This window comes from Podarcis gaigeae (genome assembly GCF_964106915.1).
Source record: "Podarcis gaigeae genome assembly, chromosome: 8".
In the NCBI taxonomy this organism is placed as follows: Eukaryota; Metazoa; Chordata; class Lepidosauria; order Squamata; family Lacertidae; genus Podarcis; species Podarcis gaigeae.
The window spans coordinates 20,711,120-20,731,553 of NC_139684.1; the positions used below are offsets into that span (position 1 = coordinate 20,711,120).

At 45.1% G+C, this 20,434-nt stretch overlaps 1 protein-coding gene across 5 annotated transcripts in view; it reads right to left on the reverse strand.

Moving 5' to 3' along the window:
- Window positions 1-2,023: 2,023 nt before the first annotated feature.
- NADK (NAD kinase) overlaps window positions 2,024-20,434 on the reverse strand; it is a 53,741-nt gene continuing 35,330 nt past the window's right edge. For all 5 annotated transcript variants that reach the window (XM_083752699.1, XM_083752698.1, XM_083752697.1 and 2 more), the window contains 9 exons: window positions 16,712-16,841; window positions 14,556-14,664; window positions 13,373-13,458; window positions 10,290-10,392; window positions 8,962-9,116; window positions 5,405-5,504; window positions 4,599-4,756; window positions 3,882-3,964; window positions 2,024-2,557 (listed from right to left, as the gene is read on the reverse strand). In XM_083752699.1, the coding sequence (XP_083608825.1) occupies window positions 2,407-2,557; window positions 3,882-3,964; window positions 4,599-4,756; window positions 5,405-5,504; window positions 8,962-9,116; window positions 10,290-10,392; window positions 13,373-13,458; window positions 14,556-14,664; window positions 16,712-16,841 (1,075 nt within the window). In that variant the 3' untranslated portion in view covers window positions 2,024-2,406. The remainder of the gene's footprint in view (window positions 2,558-3,881; window positions 3,965-4,598; window positions 4,757-5,404; window positions 5,505-8,961; window positions 9,117-10,289; window positions 10,393-13,372; window positions 13,459-14,555; window positions 14,665-16,711; window positions 16,842-20,434) is intronic.

The window sequence follows — 20,434 nt, forward strand, 5'->3', positions numbered from 1 at the left end:
CACATGCAGAGGCAGCAGGTGGTATAGTCTTGATGTGGCAGAGATCTGGCTGTTCCACTTCAAAGCGGAGGATGCACCATGAGCGATCCTTTTTTTAAAAAAAACTTGACACCAGATCACAAGACCATCAAGCAGAAAAGTAACATGCGTGACAGGTCAGCCCTACAACCCTGGCAGGTCAGATTCCCGTTCACATGATTGTATCCCCCCCCCCCTTTTATCTGAAGGGCTGTCAGAATGGGCAACCCTTTAGCAGTAACCTTTAGTTATCGAGCTATTATTCCACCACCTTGTACCATTGCAAGGGGTAGACCCAAGCCTAAGTCCAAAAACAGAAAATAAATAGATTTTACCATCCCCTTTGAACTATCTTCATAAAAGCCAGGAATATATATTTAGAAGTGTACATCCATGAGAAAGCTTCAAATGAACAAACAACATCAGAGTGTGCTGAAGCCACACAAGAAGAGGAAATGTGCCAGGAACATCTCCTGGTCTTCTGATTGGAAACTCCCGTAATACAACTCCCTTAATACTCTGCCTGGACATTTCTCACATGACGGCCGCCCACTCCAGCATCATTCTAGCCTAGAGGCACTCAGGGCCCCATCCCAAGCAGCTGCAAGCAAGGCTTAGTGGCCCAAAGCATGGGTAAACAAATGTCATGACCTCCAAATGCTGAGGACACAAGCTCCCTTCATGCCTGGCTACTGATCAGGCTGGCTGGGGCTGATGGGAGATGGGAGTCCTTCATGTCTGGAAGACACTCCGTTGGCTACCCTGGTCCAAAAAGGCAACAGCCAAGCCGGCCTGCATTCCCTGAGGGCAGCTGTGACTCCTGGCCTATCTCTGCCGACTGGGTCATTTAATAGGTGCTTGGCGACTGCTTCTTGTTGGGTTTTTAAAGACACAGAAAACACACACATTGCTGGGCCTGCAGACTTGCTTATATACCATAGCAGTGTTTGCGAAGCTCACCACTCAGGCGATGCCTCCGTGTGTGGCTGAGCAAACTGGAAACCCCATGGAAATGGAAGCCCCAGCAAACTATGGCCTACAGCTCCTAGTTCTTGGCAGAAATCTACAGACCAGGACCTAAAAGAGCAGCAAAGGGGGAAGTTGCCACCCACCAGCACATTCGCATAAGACTTTCCAAATCCCTCACTGCCACATAAAAAAGATACACCCGAAGTTTGGGTGGCTTTTCTGAGAGTCAACTATCCAGGCAAAAATGGCTGCTTGTCTGGAAACTGTAGAAACCCCAAAATGTACTGGTTTTGTTTTGCCTTTTTAAAGAATCCCAATACATTTCTCATGTGACAGTGAAGTTTTAACCTTCAGATTTTGCACAGCTCAGAGGAAACAACTGTGGAAGCCCAGCTGAAACCAAAAGGTATGTACACATAAGTACACAAGTGCTTTTGGCACACAGGCCTTGTGATTTCACCAGCAATGGTTTAAGGAGGCATTTGACGTTCCCAGTTATTCACCCAACAGGTGACAACTGCCTGCATGTCCCAGTCCAACCAATTCCCAACTTCGTCTTTCATACAGAGGCCGCCTTTGTCTTAATGTTGCTGATCACATCTAGAGTTGATCTATGAACACTCATCTTGACAAATTTCTGCAATTCAAAACCTGTCTCCCTCCTTCCAACCCCTCCCCCAACAAGACCTACTTATTTTTGATCACCATCAGGGAGGTGTAATAAAATTCCTACAAACACATTTAAACAAAGATGGTGGGAAAATATCCTAGGGTGGGGGCAGGAATCCCTGCTCTAAGCAGCCATGAAACCACATTTCTTGTGAGCCAGAAAAGAAAAGATAAAAGGGGGGGGGGGGAAGAGTGGCAATAAAAAACGGATTGATCCTCTTCACTTTGCCAGAAATAAGTGCACAGAACTGAAGATTTGAAAAACGTAAGAGAAAACGTTTTAGCGCCCCTTTAACCAACATTTGCCCGACCCACACAGTGGCCAATAAAGAGAATCTGGGGATTTGCCGATAACCAGGAACAAAAGTCCAAGGAAACATCATTCGTTTTTAATAAGGCTTTTGCAAAAAAAAACCCAAAAAACTTCTTTCTAGGAAACACGTTGTGCGGAAAACACATTGCACATTGACGAACAAACATTGGACATTTCTAATGTGTCCCGAAGAAAAGTATCTCCGCTTGTTTCTCTCTCACCTCAAGCTCACCCGACACAGAAAAACGACGACATGATATCTGGTCATCAGCAGAACAGACTGATATGAGGTACATCGCTGTATTTAAAAAAGTTATTATATATATATTTATATAATATTATATTATATTGGTCTACTCCCCAGAGCTACAGGCTTAAAAACATGTTTTTGTACAGAAGGGATTCGGCCTCCCATGATCCTCTGCTAGAGCCAACACTCAAAACTCCTCTTCTTCGTCTATAGCAAAGTTGTTCTGCTTTTTCCGGACATTCCAGTGCAAACATTCGGCCAGGCTATCGAACCAGTCACTTACGGGGTCTTGGAAACAGATTGAAGGGAGGGGGTAACAGGAGGTAGTAATGCTGATGCTGTAAGAGACAGAGTTGTTATTAGGGTTGGCCTTCAGTTCAGGACAGGTTCAATGGAGGATAAAAGCTTATTTATTCCACTTGTGAATCGCTTCCTCGATGGGGCTGAATGAAGGCCACCAACCCTAAAGCCGTACAGGGTTGTATCCAACACTAGCCCTGTTCAAAGTAGACCCACTGAAGTGAGTGGACACAAGTCAGAGTCATCCTAGTCAGAGAATGCCTTTATAATTCTGCCAGGCATCCGCGGCCTTTGCAGGTACAGTAGCACCTTGTCTTATGTTACCCTTGGGTAACGTAAACTTCAGGTTGCGAAAGCGGCAAACCCGGAAGTGTTTTGCCATGCGCGCATGTGCAGAAGCAGTCCCTCCGGTTGTGGAAACCTGGTGATCTTATCGGAGCTCCAGAATGGATCTCTTCCGCAACCAGAGGTACCACTGTATTAAGAAGAAAGCCTGCTCTCAAGGCAATTTGACTGCACTAAAGCAGGTGGAAGTTGTGCTTACCCCAGACATTGCTCAACTACAGATCCCATCATCCCTGACCACTGGCTACGCTGGCTGGGATTGTTGGGAGTCCAACATCGGGAGGGACCACAGTTTCCCCCCACCTCTGCAATAAAGCAGGATTGGCTGTTGGGTACTAGCTTTTCTAGATAAAGCAGATGTTGTCTTTCTTTAAGAATGTTTTCTTTTGAAATGTTTAAGGCTTGTTGTTGTTGTTAACTTTGGGGTGTTAAAATGTGCATTTTGTAGCTGAGCTCCTTTTGTAAAGTTTTCTTTGAGAAATATAAAGTATATATTTAAAGAAACATCATTAACAGGAATCTAAAATATTGTCTTAGTTTCCCGGTAATGATGTTGCTTTGAATGTATACTTTATATTTGACTTTCTTCAGTAATGTTCCATAGTGGACTGCTCTATTGGATGCTTGAATGAGTTGTAAGCTGCTCTGAGATTCCCCCTTAAAAATATGAAGTACTATAGAAATGAAATGAAGAATGAGAATGAGAATGTTTGCTGAAGTCACATCCACACTGTTTAAAGCATTCTCACAGCACTTTAACAGTCAGGGCTTCCCCGCTACGCCAAAGAATCCTGAGAACTTTAGTTTATTAAGGGTGAAGATTTCACAGAGCTACGGTTCCCAGCACCATAGCAAACTCCAGTTCCAAGGATTCTCTACGACTGCTAAAGTGGTATAAGAGAGCTTTAAATGCCTGGTGTGGACGTGACTCAAGTCAGGCGTTCCTGCTCTTCCTCACATATTTAGTGACAGCAGAGAGTACCAAGTGGCACAGAGAACTCAGAAGGGCATCCTCACCTGTCCCCGTGGCAGATCTCCTGCCTCTTCCGCCCATCGAAGGAAACCCACGCTGTATTCCTGGCTTCGGGAGACAGCATGATCTGAGGAGAAGGGAAAGCACATTGACTTCTGAGATCTACATTTTTTAGCTTGCTGTCTGCTGGATCAGGCCAATAGGCCTGTTCTCACAGGGGCCAGCCAGATTGCCCATGAGAAGCCGGCCAGCACAATCTGGGTGGAACAGCAACTCTCCGCACTTGCAACTGCCAGCAATTGGCACCTCCAACAGCGGAGGCAGAAGGCCGAGCCCAGGGGAAGGCAACCTGTTTTTTCCATGCCGCCTTTCAAACGAAGCAGCAAACCGCTTCAGCAGAATCTGACCTTTCAGTAGGGTTTAAACATGTTTTGGCACATTGCTTAAGAAAGCAATAACCTCTCTGGCTGCCAGGAGGGAAGGCGGGTGCGAGAGAGCTGGATTTTATACCGATGTTTTGTTTGGTTACATAACAGGCAGCTTAAAGCTTGTTTGTTTGGTGAGCGGGAAAGCTTTCTAATTCATTAATCGTTAGGCATTTTTATCCCTCCCGCTTTTCAGTCTAAGAGACACGACACAAAAGGAACAAAGCACTGGGAGGGAGAAGGAAAAAAAAAGGGCAAGCTCAGGCGACAATTCTGAGGGGCAGAGATCTCGCAGCAACTAGCCAAATTTGGAGAGGAAACTGATTAAGGACCCACCTTCAGCTCCACCCCAGCAGGAACGACGATGGGCCGGAAAGAGAGCGAGTGTGGGCAGATTGGGGTGATCATGATGGCAGGGACATTCGGGTGGATCATTGAAGCGCCTGCAGCAGCTGCGTACGCCGTGCTGCCCGTGGGTGTGGAGACGATGACACCTGAGCGGAAAGAGCAAGCGCAAGTCACAATTATAGCCTCGCCTGTTCTTTATAGGCTTAGGACTGGGAACATCCCTTTCAACAGGACTGTGCAACCAACTCTTTAAAATATTGTTAGGACACTCACCCATTTGAAGCAGTTAAAAACAACAATCTATTAAGAGCTGGGAGTGGGGCAGAGGCAGTTCAACCACCCAGCTAATGGACGACGTGCCTGCAAGGCCATGGGGCCTTCTGAGAAGCCTCCCATGTAGGAATTTGATGCAGGTGCAATGGAAGGGAAGGGGAGGGGATCTTGCCAACCAACCTTACCTACCTAGGGGCAGGCAGATCTTAAAAGTGCTGGCAGGATAATCGTAAGGGTGCAGCCAGTCCAGTAAACAGCTTGGGGGCAAACCATTTAAGGACCTAAACAGAGCTCAGCTATGAATTTAATGGGTACAGGAAGGCGCCTTAGCATAGGAAGTGCCCTTATCCCGAGACAGACTCTTATCTAGCTCAGGACTACCAACACTGACTGGCAGCAGCTCCTGAGGGCTTTCAGTCCCACCTCGAGATGCCAGGCATGCAAAGAAAATGCTCTCCAGCCCCCAAAGGAGGCAGGGGGCAGGGGCGCTCTGCTTTCTGGCAAGCAGAAAACGTGCTTACCATCTCCTTGGACTGTGGTGATAAGGTGCCCATCTAGAAAGACATCCACGTTGGAAAGATATGAGGAAGGGCCCCGGTCCACCACAACTTCATTCAGGACCTGCCGACAGGAAATGCAGATGATGGAACGGAACAGTTACGAAAGAGGTTAAGTTGCAGGTAGGTAGCAGTGTTGGTTTGCCGTAGTCGGTTGGGGGGGGGGAATTCCTTCCAGTAGCACCTTAGAGACCCACTAAGTTTGTTATTGGTATGAGCTTTTGTGTGCATGCACACTTCTTCAGATACACCATTTTTGTTTATTTGTTTGTTTCGAAAGAGGTTAAATATTTGATGACGCTGACTAGAACTCTGAACCAGAGTCATTCTGTTTTAAGATATACTGTATTGTGTTTGTGTGGAAGTAGTAAAATCTGTTGTGTTTCTACAGGGTTTATAAGACTCTGGCTTTAACCATAGACACATAATTTTTTTTAGCAAACAATAAAACATATATTGGTGTTAACACTAAAGACCGGTTATTCCTGTGTGTAATTTGGTATTTGTGTTTTTTTTCTTTCTTCTTGCTGTATCAATAAAAATCTTTTTTTTAAAAAAAGACTCTGGCTTTATGATTTTATGACCGATTCTTAGCATGCAGAAAGAAAGCCTTAAATGTTTTTTACTGGACCAGCCAGCGTCATTTGGAGTTGTAATCCAAAAAGTCTGGTGGACCATTCCCCCCCCCCCCAATTTCACTTTCCAAAAGTGCTTGTTTTTTTTAAAAAAAATAACCACAAATATAAAAATAAATAATAGCAACCAGCCCTATACTGCTCTTTAACTCTCTGAAAACTGGTGGTTCTAAGATCAGTGTGGGACTGTTTGCAAAAGGGCTTTCAAACAGCCCCACACTACTCTATACGTTTCCAGTTTTCCAATGTTCAAAGAGCAATGCTAGAAGAGAGAAACGGTTCCCATGGAAACCACTGCTAAAATGGAACTCCTCCCCATCACTTTAACAATGGTTTCAATGGAAACCCTCCCCCCAAAAGGTGCTCTCACAGCCCATCAGCTGATGGAAGATGGAAACACACCTTGTTTCAACGAAAGAACCCCCAGCAGCTCACTTTAAGCTCCTGATTATTCATTTGAAGCTCTGCCCTTACCTGCCACACACCTGACATCAAGTGTACGGTGGGCATAGCTTGCCCAAAGTGGCCTTGTGGGACAAACAGGGAGGTCTGGTGGGCCTGAGGGCCAGAAGCCCCTGACCCATTTGTAAAAAAAAAAATACATTTATATCCCACTTTTCTTCAAAGAGCTCAAGTTGCCCTTCTCCCCATTTTATCCTTACAACAACCCTCTGAGGTAGGTTAGATGCTGAGACCAAGTGAACTGGCCCTGAGGTAACACCCAGTTAGCTTCATGGCTGAGTAGGGATTTGAACTCTGGTCTCCCAGGTCATACTCCAACACTGACCACTACGTTATGCTGGCTTTCTATATCTACAAAGACACTTCAAGATGCTTCACGGGAAGCAATTCATAAATTTAATATATTAAATGTATTATTACATTGCCAGTATTAATATCATCATCACTATTATATTGTCATGATCATGATTATATTACCACCACCATGATAATTCAACAAGTCCTTACACCAGTCTATTGTCCCACCCTGCCTGAAGTCGTCAACTATTGTTCCTCTGCCTAAAAAATCCACAATCAGTAGTCTGAACGACTACAGACCAGTTGCACTGACTCCAATCATTATGAAGTGTTTTGAGAAACTGGTGCGCCGTCACATTATTTCCTGTCTTCCATCAACTTTTGACAACTACCAGTTTGCATACAGGGCAAATAGATCCACGGAAGACGCTATCACTACCACTCTCCATGCTGCTCTGTTCCATCTGGAGCAGCCGGGGAGTTATATGAGGCTGCTGTTTGTGGATTTTAGCTCTGCTTTTAACACTATCCTCCCCCATAGACTGGTGTCCAAGCTAGAGGCGATTGGACTCTCCAACTCCACCTGTCTCTGGGTTTTGGACTTTTTGTCAGAACGTTCTCAGAGGGTTAGAGTAGGGTCACATATGTCCACAGCCCTTAGCCTTAACACCGGCTCACCACAGGGTTGTGTGTTGAGTCCCCTGCTCTATACTCTCTATACGTATGATTGTACAGCCATTTATTCCAGCAACAAAATCATCAAGTTTGCTGATGACACTACGGTGGTGGGGCTCATTTCAGGAGGGGATGAGTCCGCCTATCGGGACGAGGTGGAGCGGCTTTGTGCTTGGTGTGGAGAGAACAATCTGGCTCTTAATACGACTAAGACCAAGGAATTGGTGGTGGATTACAGGAAAAAAAAGGCGGACATTCAGCCCTTGTATATCAACGGGGAACGGGTGGAGAGGGTGGCGGAATTCAGGTTTTTGGGAGTGACTATCGATCAGGGCATGACTTGGAGCGCAAATACCACTGCTCTGGTGAAGAAGGCCCAGCAGAGAATTTATTTCCTCAGACTTTTAAAGAAGAATAATCTGAGTGAGAGACTGCTGGTGTCCTTCTACCGAGGCTCCATAGAGAGCATTCTCACATACTGTATTTGTGCCTGGTTCTCCAGCTGTACAGCTAGGAAGAGGAAGGTGCTCCAGAAGGTCATAACCACAGCCCAAAGGATTATTGGTCATCCCCTCCCATCTTTGGAAGAACTGTACGGTTCCCGTTGTCTTAGGAAAGCAAACAATATCCTGCAGGATGCATCTCACCCGGGACACAGTCTGTTTGTACTACTGCCTTCTGGCAGGAGATACAGAAACATCAAGTCAAGGACAAATAGACTGAAAAATAGTTTCTATCCAAGAGCTGTGGCCTTCTTAAATGCAGTAACTCGATAGTGTGACCTGGGAGTTTGATGGGTGTGGGTGTGGGTGTGGCTGGAATGTGGTTTGTTTGGTTGTTGTTGTTGTGTTGCTTTTGTTGTTCTTAAGGGATGGCATCCAATTTCGTTGCACTTGTGCAATGTTGCACTTGTGTAATGACAATAAAGAATCTATCTATCTATCTATCTATCTATCTATCTATCTATCTATCTATCTATTGTGGTGAGGACTTGGCGGTCCCATTAGGGGCTTCCTGGTAGGCAGTGACCTATCACAGGGCCTTTTTGGTGGTGGCTCCCAGTTGTGGAATGAGCTCCGCAGTGAGCTGTGCCTGTCTCCATCATTATTAACTTTCAGGAGGAAAGCTTCCCTCTCCAGTGAGGCATTGGGTAGCTGAAGCATACCATTCCTGGATCCAGAACACCGGATGGAAGAATGCTTCTGACTGTAACTGTTTTTGGAATATTTTTCACCGTCATTGCCCTTATAACACTTAACTGTTTTAGAATGCTATTGCTTTTGCTTTGTTTATTTAAACAGTGGATCTGTTTGACGCCCTGGGCTCCTTCAGGAGGGAGGGATGGGATATAAATTCAGTAACTCACTAAGATTAACCTCATCATAGTTGTTGCTGCTGTTGCTGCTGCTGCTACTGGAAGAAAAGCAAACCTCGCCCACCAAATGCACAAACCTGATATTGAATGGCTTGCTTGAACAGTTCCTTCTCTAGGCTTGGAGAAATCAGCCCATTCTCTTCGATCCCGTTTTGAATCATTGCCTTCTTCTCCTTGTGCTCCTTGAGCACTTTCACTTTGAGCCTGCTCCGGAGAACAAGTGCTGCATTGCCTGTGGTGGGTGGAGGGTGAAAAACCACACCTTTCTAAGTAAAAGGACATAAAAAGGCCTACCAACATGGGATCAGTTTAGGAGATACAGTGATCATTGTCCCTACCAACCCCAGACACTTATCTGTATAATAAAAATATATTTGCTACAATAAACATATAAAGGCCAAAGGGCTGTGAAGACCAGAAAATCCAGGGGAAAGCTGCAGATGGCCCCAGGTTCAAGCCCTGACATCAAGCTCAGTATTGTCTACACTAGGGGTGGGGAACCTCAGGCTCGGGAGCCAAATATGGCCCTCCATGCCTCTCTATCTGGGCCTTGGGACTCTCCCCAGGCCAGGAAAGGAGGCTAGAGGGAAGTGAGATTGTATGTCAAAACAAGCCTATCATGCAAAGGTCTTTTGCATCTGTTGCTCCACCCACCATTGTCATCAGACTCCCCCCCCTCCCCCGAAGGGAATGCAGCTCTCAGGCTGAAAAAAGGCTCCTCACCTCTTGTCTATACCAATACTAGAATTAGCACACTGGAATTTCAGGTGAGGGTCTTTCTTAGCCATACCTGGAGATGCCAGGGATCAAACCTGGGATCTTCTGCATGCAAAGCTGCTAACTCCCTCCCACATCCCTAGTCTTAAAGAGTTTGCAGCAGGGATTGGCTGCATTTGGGAGCACTAGCCTGGAGCTGTCAAGTGTGCCCAGTCTCATCAGGGAGGTACTCATTGATTGCAATAACCCTAATAAACTTTGTTGGCACCTGTCTGCTCAAAAGACAATGCAGTGCACCTGTAGGGGTGAAGAAACTGCTGCACTGAAGTGACCTCCCTGGGGGCGCAAGCCTAGGCAGTGTGTATAGAGGTCCTGGGCTGAGCAGATGACAATAACCCCCTCTCAGCCTCGCTGATGTGGTCCAAAGGAAAGCAGAGCAATACGTTTGGCACCAGCTGGGCTGCAGGAGTTGCCAGAAGGAGGCCTACAAGGCTCCATCCAACCTCCTTAGGACTCAACTCCTGATCTGTGTAGTGTTTGCTCCTGAGCCTTTTCTTCTCCCGAAGATATCCCACAAAGCAGAAGAGGTTTCTAAACTATAGATTTGTGTTTTTTTAAAAAATAAAAATGCTGCCAGCATTACTTCTGCATAAGCAGCGCAAGTGACCAGCTCAGCACAAACCCTTACCTTCAATAACCTGAGTCACTTGGGACTGAAAGTTCTCGAAATTGAACGGGGTAAGGAATCCCAGGGAACCCAGGTGGAAAGCCATCACAGGAGGTACGCTGCCCTGGCGGCAAAAAGGGGGGGAAAGGGGAGAGCATTCAGAAGCGGCACAAACTGTCCTTGGTCTTGGAGTTCAGGAGCCAAAGCTTTTAACAGTTTCAAAACATTCCGCTTTTAACAGTTCCGTGCCAAAAATGTGGAGGCCCAAAATAGATCAGTATCCCCAAAGAAGCCAGCAAATGTTACTAGCCCAACAATTTTTTTAGTAGCCACAGTGAAACCCCCCAGGCAGCTGATACATTGGGTATACAATATTTAATAATATACATATTCAATGATATACATATTCAATAATATTCAATAATAACATATTCAAATGTACGGTTCTATATACCTTAACACTCCTCCTTCCACAAGGTTTATCTAACTTTTAACATTTTAATTGCCCCAAATTGTTCAAACCTACTCAAATAATTCAATATCTTCTCAAACCAATCCTCCTCTTTCCCACTGACCTTAAACCCTTTTATTCTATGTATCTTCACAGTTAGGTATTCTAAAATTATAATATTCAGTTTTTTCCTCCATCGGTTCACCCCTAGCTCTTCTGCATTTTCCCAATTACTCGCTATAACCTGTCTGGCTGCAATTACCATCAATTTTACCCATTTGCATTCCTCTTTTGTTTTTAACTCGATACTACTCAGAGTAATAAGAACCATTAATTGAGTTATTTCCACGTTCCTTCCCACAATTCCCGATATTTCTATACCAATCTGTTTCCAAAATTCATTAACTATGGTGCTAGAGGAGACTCTTGAGAGTCCCATGGACTGCAAGAAGATCAAACCTCTCCATACTGAAGGAAATCAACCCTGAGTGCTCACTGGAAGGACAGATTGTGAAGCTGAGGCTCCAGTACTTTGGCCACCTCATGAGAAGAGAAGACTCCCTGGAGAAGACCCTGATGTTGGGAAAGATGGAGGGCACAAGGAGAAGGGGACGGCAGAGGACGAGATGGTTGGATAGTGTTTTCGAGGTTACCAGCATGAGTTTGAGCAAACTGCGGGAGGCAGTGGAGGACAGAGGTGCCTGGCGTTCTCTGGTCCATGGGGTCACGAAGAGTCGGACACGACTAAACGACTAAACAACAACAACAATGGACAATGGACAATACCACCACATATGACTGTACGTTCCCATCACTCCACATTTCCTCCAGCCATTCTTACTTCCAGATTTTGTAATATGATAGGTTGCTAGGTTGGCAGGAGCAGGGACTGAGCAACGGGAGCTCACCCCATTGCGGGGATTTGAACCGCCGACCTTCTGAATTGCAAGTCCTAGGCTCTGTGGTTTAACCCGCAGCGCCACCCTGTATAATGCCATTTTTGTACCAGCTTCAACCCCTATTCCTGGATTATCCTAGAGGTCACAACAAAGGGTGGTTGTCGAAAGATTCTTTCCCAATCTTCATCTAAAATCTGTTCCTGAGTATCTAACCTCCAATAATCTTTCAAACTTTCCTTTGGTGATTTCCCCTTTCTACCCTCTTGGTCATGTGGTAGCAAAGGCGGCTACCTTCTTCTCCCTCGGAAAGTACATAGTGCTGAAGGAGGAAGTTTGGGAAGTGGCACTTTCTGGTTTCCTCTTCCAGCTCTTTGGGCTTCATCGAGGCTCAGATTAATTCTACCGGATCAGAGTTTTGCACAGATGCCTTGGAGAAGCAAACTCTGTCTTTTATCTCTCTCTTTCTGCCTCTCCCTTGGTGGGGTGGGAGGGGAAGAGATTGGCGAGGGCACAGCTCCAACTCAAAAATCCAAATGGACCTACAACTGTTGGGCGACTCTTGGACTAAAAGGGAAACCAAAGTTGGCGGAGCTTCACTGTATAGCTGTGGCAGCCTTTTTCTCAGTCCTGCCACCCTCGCAGGCATGTTTGGGTGGGACACAGGAGCTGCCCAACGGCTTCCCCAAACTCTATAACTCCCTAGAGAGGCTGCAGTGGCTCCCTCTTTGTCCTTCCCCTGACAGGTGGAGACTGTTTTATTCCAGGAGGCTTTGGGGAAGTGGCAGCTTTTAAGGAAAGGGGTTGTAATTGTGCCGTGCTTTTAAAAAACCAATCTGCATTTTAATAGATTTATTTTCACCTCATTTTAATTCTATTCCAAGTTTAATCACTTTAAAATTATTATCTTTTATACGCTCTTAGCTATCTGCGTTTTATCTGTGCTGGTTTTAATATTTGTGAGGCCGAGTTCTGGGGGAAAGGAGGGAAACAAAGGCGGGGAGGGGGAATCTTGGGCAGTCTATACTCAACACCAGGCTGTCAACAAGCCTGCGTGTATTAAATTCTGCATAGGGCTCTCCCTAGGGCTGGGCGATATGTCAATATATCGTCCAAAAACCAGTTTGAAGTCCATATCGTGATAGCAGTTTCATAATTTTTCGCTCGACAACGTATCGCAAATCATGATATGTGTGTGCGTGTGCTATGCAAAAAAACACAATGCAAGAAAAACCGTGAAGCCAGCCAATGCATCTACATAGCTCCATCCTTATTTCAGACATCATGATGTATTGGTATATCACAGTGTTTAGCTGGGGATATATCACAATGCTGAAAGCCAGATACTGACCAGCCCTACTGTTCACCTCTACATAGTTCCATCCTTATTTCAGACATTGTGATATATCAATGTATCGTGATGTTCAGCTGGTGATATATCGAGATGATGCCAACCAGATATCGCCCAGCTCTAGTCCTCCCACACTCTTTTTAATAATAAATAATAATAATAGTAATAATAATAATAATAATAGGACATGTTTAAAAGCAGCAACTTATATTTAACTACAGCCACACCAAGCCCTTATAAATGGGCAGGGCAGAAAGGGAGGCACATAAGTGAATGCTGAGTGGGGAAGAGCCAAAAGTTAGTGTTAAGGGCCTGTGGAAGAACACGCAACCATCACAAAGCATCCCATGTGGACTTCATAAGCAAGAGATTGCAGGCAAGGGAAGGATAGTGAACTTAAACTCACCGGGAAGAGTGAAGAGGCATAAAGCAAGGTCCCATCTCCTCCCAGGCAGATGATAAAGTCTATCTGATTGGAGATATCATCGTAGTCTAAGAAAGAAAAGGAGTTTGAAAGCACGGAATACGATTTTTAAAAATTCCAATCCTATCTGTTTAAAAGGGCAGAAATACAGCGGTATAAACAGATTGCGGCTTTTCGCTTGACCCTCCTTTAGCCCATTTACCTGCTCATTCTGGCTCTTATCTGACTGCACTTGCCTTCCTTCTTTAAGGAAATAGACACGCCGCCTGAATTTGCATATTATGGTAAGTCAAAGTTACAAGCTTCATAAACCATAGTGTGCACCCAGCTCAATTGCTATAGGTCATGGAAGGGTGATAGCTCAGAGGCATAGCTTTGCATGCAGAAGGTCCCAGGTTCAAACTATGGTAACTCCAGGCTGGGCTGGGAATGTATTCTGTGTGAAATCCTGGAGAGCTGCTGCCAGCCAGTGTTGACAACACTGAGCTACATGGACCAATGGCTGGACTTGGTATAATGAAGCTTTCTGTGCTCCTGTGCTCTTACTTCACTCTACCTGCACAAGCAGGTAAAGAATCAAAGAAGGCAATGGCTTAGCATTGCAGCCAAATGCAGGATTCTGGGTTGTTCTGCCCTAACAAACCACGATCGCTAGTGGAGCTTAAACCATGGCTTGTTGCTGATGCACTGACTGTGCCTTGTTAGGAAGAAACAAACCATGACCCCTGGGCTTGGAGGCAGCGCTATGCTAGCCCTTTCTTGGCAACCCAAGAAAGCTTACTCAAGGAAAGGGGCAAAATGGGAGAGGCTGAGCTGTGCATGCTCTGGCATGTGGTCTGTGTGTAGTGTGGTTTATTAAGCAAAAAACAAACCACTTTTCACTAATATATACAGTTTATGCATACCTTTGCCTGATACAGGCATGCTTGTTATACATCATTTGACTGGAGAACTGATCACAAAATTCGGAGAAGAGTGGATTTTGACACAGTTAGCTGTGTTTCGGTTCATAGATTTTTCCAGGAATTGTATACTAGGTAGTTTGTATATTAAAATGCATACCAAACCAAATTTCTGCTGCATCTCTAGCTCCTGTTACACGCAAAACACAATCTCTCTCTCTCTCTCTCTCTCTCTCTCTCTCTATATATATATATATATTTACCTTCACTGAAAGTGCAAAATTTCTTCTTCACTGGTCCAAAACTATCATCGTTCATGATGGCTGGGTCTTCCAACACTTTCTTTTCTACGTAGACAATCATGTTGTTCACCTGAAGGGTGGGGAGGAAAAGATACAGATGTAATTAAAACTATCTTAACACTGAGTGAAAAATAGAAGCATGACCTCTTGAAACAAGTGACATTAATATGTATTTATTTTATACCCCACTTTTTGAGGAAATTCTCCTACTGTCAAGTATGAGAGTTCCCCTCTCCCTTCTGCTGGCTCACTGATAAGAATTAATGAGCATTTGGTAGATTTATAGTCCTTTTATTTCAGCATTATGCTACAAGAACAAACAGGAAACCCTCCGCAAGGATATCAGTTGCCTACTCCGACTCCTCCTCACTTCCGCAGCAAGAAGCGCGCCAAAGAGAAGTCCCTCTTCCTCCGTGTCTCCTTTGTTCTCTGACATGCTTGGACCTCCGAGTTGTATCGCCCAGCTGCTCCCTCCCTTCTGGTTGCTTAGCTACTATCTCATAGCTGTGTCTGCCTGTCTCTCTGCTTCTAGAAACGGTGGAAGGGGGGAGAATATTCCCCCTCCTCTTCTGTTAGTAATAATAAATAAATAAATAAATAAATAAATAAATAAATAAATTAATAATAATAATAATAATAATAATAATAATAATAATTTATTTATACCCCGCCCATCTGGCTCGGTTTCCCCAGCGACTCTGGGCGGCTTCCAACAGAACACTAAAATACAATAACCTATTAAACATTAAAAGCTTCCCTAAACAGGGCTGCCTTTAGATGTCTTCTAAAAGTTTGGTAGTTATTTTTCTCTTTGACATCTGGTGGGAGGGCGTTCCACAGGGCGGGTGCCACCACCGAGAAGGCCCTCTGCCTGGTTCCCTGTAACTTGGCTTCTCGCAGCGAGGGAACCGCCAGAAGGCCCTCGGTGCTGCACCTCAGTGTCTGGGCAGGAGCTGCTCTTCCTGCGATTGCATTCCCCAGTCTTCCAATCCAGACCAGACCCTGACACCTACAAAGCATTTTATAATCTCAGATAAAAACCACTCTACCTACACTTTGGAACTCCTTGCCTATTGACACCAGGCAGACACCTTCACTATATTCTTTTCAGAGTCTGTTTAAAACATTTTTGTTTAGGCAAGCCTATCCAGACATGGAGGAGTTACGTGTGTTCTCATTTCTTTGTAGCTGCTGTTAATCATCTTTCAAATATTTTTCATATATAAGTGTGTAGGCCGTTTGAGCTCCTAGGCAGAAAGGCCAGGTGGAAATGTAATAATAAAACGGAGTAACTGGCAGTGACTTTCCCAGCCTTCACAAAGTTTACCCCAACCCTTCCTAGACTGCACATGGACCTTGTGCAACATGCAAAACCATGTGCTGCTCTACCACCGAGCTATGGCTGTTCCCTTTTAACGCAGAGAGCTGCCTTATATATTTTTTATCTGTGAGTAATAAAATAGGTGCAGTAACTTTCAAAAGGTAAGGGTTGCCAGGCTCTCCCACAACATTGAAAGCAGATGAAAGACATGAATGGGCAAAAGCACAAAGGCAAAACCAGTTTAACCACTCTGAGATTCCTCCTGAAGGGACAATAGGAACTGCGGTTTCATGAAGGAGGGAAGTGATCCCTGCCAAGGAGATCACAGCAATACAAATTTTCAGCTGGACTTAGTTTGAAACTCTGAAAAAGCTCCTATGTGTGAGGCAGTCTTTTGACAACCCCAAACCCAAGCAAACAGTTCAAGCCGGTGAAATCCTATTGGATAGATAGAAATGGCACATGCCGGCCACCTCAAACTCTTCTTGGCATTTATTTGCAGCCAAGGTTGGTTTGTTATGGGTTTTAGAAATGGTTTAAGCTTCCCCTGATCACTGGCATAACCCAGCCAAGGCTGATGGGGGCTGGGGTTCAACAATATGAGCCACAGGTTCCTCACCCCTGAGATGTAGGTCGTGGAAGCCCTGACTCTGGGTGAACTTTCCTGAGCATTGTCAGCATGCTTCAAGACACATCTCTGTAGCCTGTAAGAACACCCTACTTTAAAAATCCCACCCAACTAAAATTCTTCGGAGATCCTGGCTTGAGCTCACTAAGGGAGAGAAGTCCAGCCTACCTCTGTGAGATAGATGCAGAGGTCTTTGAAGGGCTGCAGGAGACTGGCGTCCCGGATTTTTTTTATAACAAGGACACTCTTCGGAGGTTTGTTCCATGTCAACCGCTGGCTTGCTGGGTCCTGAATGTGCCTGCAAAAACACAAAGCCAGGAAAGAAACAGGTTGAAGTTCCTGAGACAAATCACGTTAGCACTCCTCACGAGAAAACGACGGGCGAACTTGGCTCTGCATTTGGCACGACTGAGAGACAGCAAGCTTTTCCTAGAGTGTGCTGCTTCGGTTGCAGGTGGAAGATGATAAGAACACAAGAAGAGCCCTTGTGAGTCTCAGGAACTGGTATTCATCCTGCCGATTCCTGGTTGCATGTGATAAAACACTGCCACAACTCCTCCTCATCATCTACAAAAACAAAACAAGACCCTCGCCCATGCAGCCCTAGCATGATGCTAAAGAAGTGTTTGGCATAGCCTTCTCCCTGACAGGCTGCTTTCTCTATGTGCAGAGGACTTAAGGGAAGCATTTAAACACCTTCAGCCCAGGGAGCTGTGTTCTGGGAAAGGAAGAAGGCTTCATACCTCAATTCTGTGCTCAAGATTCAGAGGCAGAAGCAGAGAAAGAAACTTTTTGGACCAGTGACCTTGTAGTGGCACAGGCAATTCAAAACTATTAGGGCATATTTAAGTATTATTTGAAATTCAGGTAGGTAGCCATATTGGTCTGACGCAGTCAAGGTATATAAAAAAAATGCCCAGTAGCACCTTAGAGACCAACTAATTTTGTTCTTGGTATAAGCTTTTGTGTGCATGCAACTTAGTTGGTCTCTAAGGTGCTACTGGACAATTATTATTCTTTTTAAAATATTATTTGAAATGTTAGGGAACAGCCATAGCTAAATGGTAGAGCATCTTCCTTGTATGCAGAAAGTCCTGGGTTCAATCTCTGGAACTTCCTACTAGGGTTTTGAGAGGCTCCCTGCCTGAAGCCCTGCAGAGCCACTGCCAGTCAGGGTAGACCAGTGTGCTGGTCTCCAGCTGTTTTGGAACTACAATTCCTATCATCCCTGACCACTGCTCCTGCTAGCTAGGGATGATGGGAGTTGGAGTCCAAAAACAGCTGGAGACCCACATTTGGGAAACACTGGTGTAGACAATACCAAGCTAGATGCACAAATGGTCTGACTCGGTAGAAGGAAGCTTCCTATGTCTTAAAGAAAGGACTGTAGGTCAGTAATAGTGTATCTGCTTTGCATACAGAAGGTATGTTCAGTTCCTGGCTTATCCAGGTAGGTGTCCCAGAGAAAGTGCAAGTATGTGAATGCAGTACCGAGCTAGATGGATTAATGGTCCAATTGAGCAGCTTCTTCTTTAAGTACTGAAGAACGCAATGTGTATTTTCTCTCCTTGCCCCACCCTTTTGGCTGAAGTTCCCCGGGTACAACCCACCTTTCATTTCTTATTCTTGGACACTAAAAGAAACTGTCCAGAAATCATTAAGCTATGATTGCTCAGATGCAAACATTAAAACTTGTGGTCCAAAATATTATTTGCTTAGGTACTACCATGGGTTAACATACTTCTGATGTTCAAAAGCCTGTTCATACATTCCTCTGCACAACGCAGAGGATTCAAGCTGCTCCTCACCCACCCCACCTGGGTGCTGGTTGAGATGAGAATACCGCCTCCCAAGGCCTGCTTCACAGATGTGTTTTTAAGATGCTTTTGCTTTTAATTGCATTGCTTTGCTTCTTTGGGGAGAACTCGCAGAACAGAAATTTAATAAGATATAACGCTAATAATAATTACAGGGAATTGGCAGGCACCACACTTAGTTGGGACGCGGGTGGCGCTGTGGGTTAAACCACAGAGCCTAGGACTTACCGATCAGAAGGTCGGTGGTTCGAATCCCTGTGACAGGGTGAGCTCCTGCCAATCTAGCAGTTCGAAAGCACATCAAAGTGCAAGTAGATAAATAGGTACTGCACCGGTGGGAAGGTAAACAGCGTTTCCGTGCACTGCTCTGGTTTGCCAAAAGCGGCTTAGTCATGCGGGCCACATGAACCGGAAGCTGTACGCTGGCTCCCTCAGCCAATAAAGCGAGATGAACGCAGCAAACCCCAGAGTCGGCCATGACTGGACCTAATGGTCAGGGGTCCCTTTACCTTTACCTTACACTTAGTCTTGGTACCCTTATGTCTTGCAGACACCACTGCAGGCCCCCTCTGCACAAATGCCAACGTGTCACTCGATAACCTGAGCTGCCTGGTGTGCAACAAGCTGTAGAAAAGGGGGGGGCATTACTTGTCCCAGGCAAAATGCTGACCTGCTTGGTTGGATCAGAGCAAGCGCTCCTTCAACAAGCAGAGCTTAAGGAGTTAAGCTCAGCCAAACTCTCTGAACTACCTTCAGATCAACCGATGTCCCAATGCTGTTGTGGACTTTGTGTTCCCTAATCTCCTCCTCGCACCCATCTTTCCCCATCTTCAATGAGCTGGGCTTTTATTAGGGCAGCAAAGCTTGCCACCCCAGGTAGGTGCATCATGCAATTCCAGAGGTGCTGTCAAGGTATCTCAGTCATGCTTGGTGGGAAGGGAGTCAATTCTTAGGATTTCAAGGTGCGTCACCGGCAGCCAGAAGGATATGACAGCTCTTAAACAGCTGCTTGGGTTTCTCCTGCACCACTCTAGTACCGTATGCAATTTGCAAGAGTGCATAATAATATAATAATATTCTTTTAATTCATATACTGCCCATCTTGCTTGGTTTCCCCAGCCACTCAGGGTGGCTTATAGCATTTTTAAAATCACAACAAAGCATCAAACATTTAAAAAACCCAAAATATCCTATATGAGCAACAAACAACCCAATAAATCAATAGGAACCAATAAGAACAACAACAATAATAAACAGCTTACAGTAATACCCAAATTAAAATAACTGCCAACCTCAATTGAACATTTAACCAACATCAACCCGACAAAAATAAAAGAGAGGAACCAAAATTAGAACCATTTAAAACATTTTAAAACATTTTAGCTAGTTGCCTCAACCCAAGAGTGCATGCATGAGAAAGTAACGTGGGGGATTTCTAGATCTGAATAACGAATGACCTGACTTCTAGCTTTAATGATGTTGTACCCTGATGGCACATGCTTTGGCGATTCTCTGATACATACTGGGTGTGTATATCTCTCCCCCCCCCCACTATAATAAGCGTTTCCAATGTTATTTCCTTATTCAAGCAAATAAGGTCTTCCTCCAGTCCTGCTGTTCTGAAGATCATGCAATTTTTGATTGCATTTTATCCACAACACCTTCCAAAGAAACTGGAGGAAGGCGGAACTTGCCTCCACACACAGTATCCCAAGAATGCGGAAAGCAGTGACCCTCCGGACATTGCTCGATTATGATTTCCATCATCCCACGATGGACAGAGCTCATGGAAGTTGGAGTCCAGCAACATCCAGGGGGTGACAGGTTCCTTATCTCTGCTTTAAAAGAAGGCAGAGCTGTGATGGCAGTAGCTGGAAAGGCAAGTGATGGCCTAGTTCAAGGATGGAGCCCTTTGGCCTTTCAGACATTGCTAGACTACAGCTCCCATCATCCTTGAGCGATGGACACTCCAGCTGGGGCAGATGGGAGTTGGAGTGCCTGCACTATCCCATTTCTAGTTCTCAAAGACCCTAATGTTCTCCCCACCAGCTTTCAGAGGGTGCGAATTCCAAGA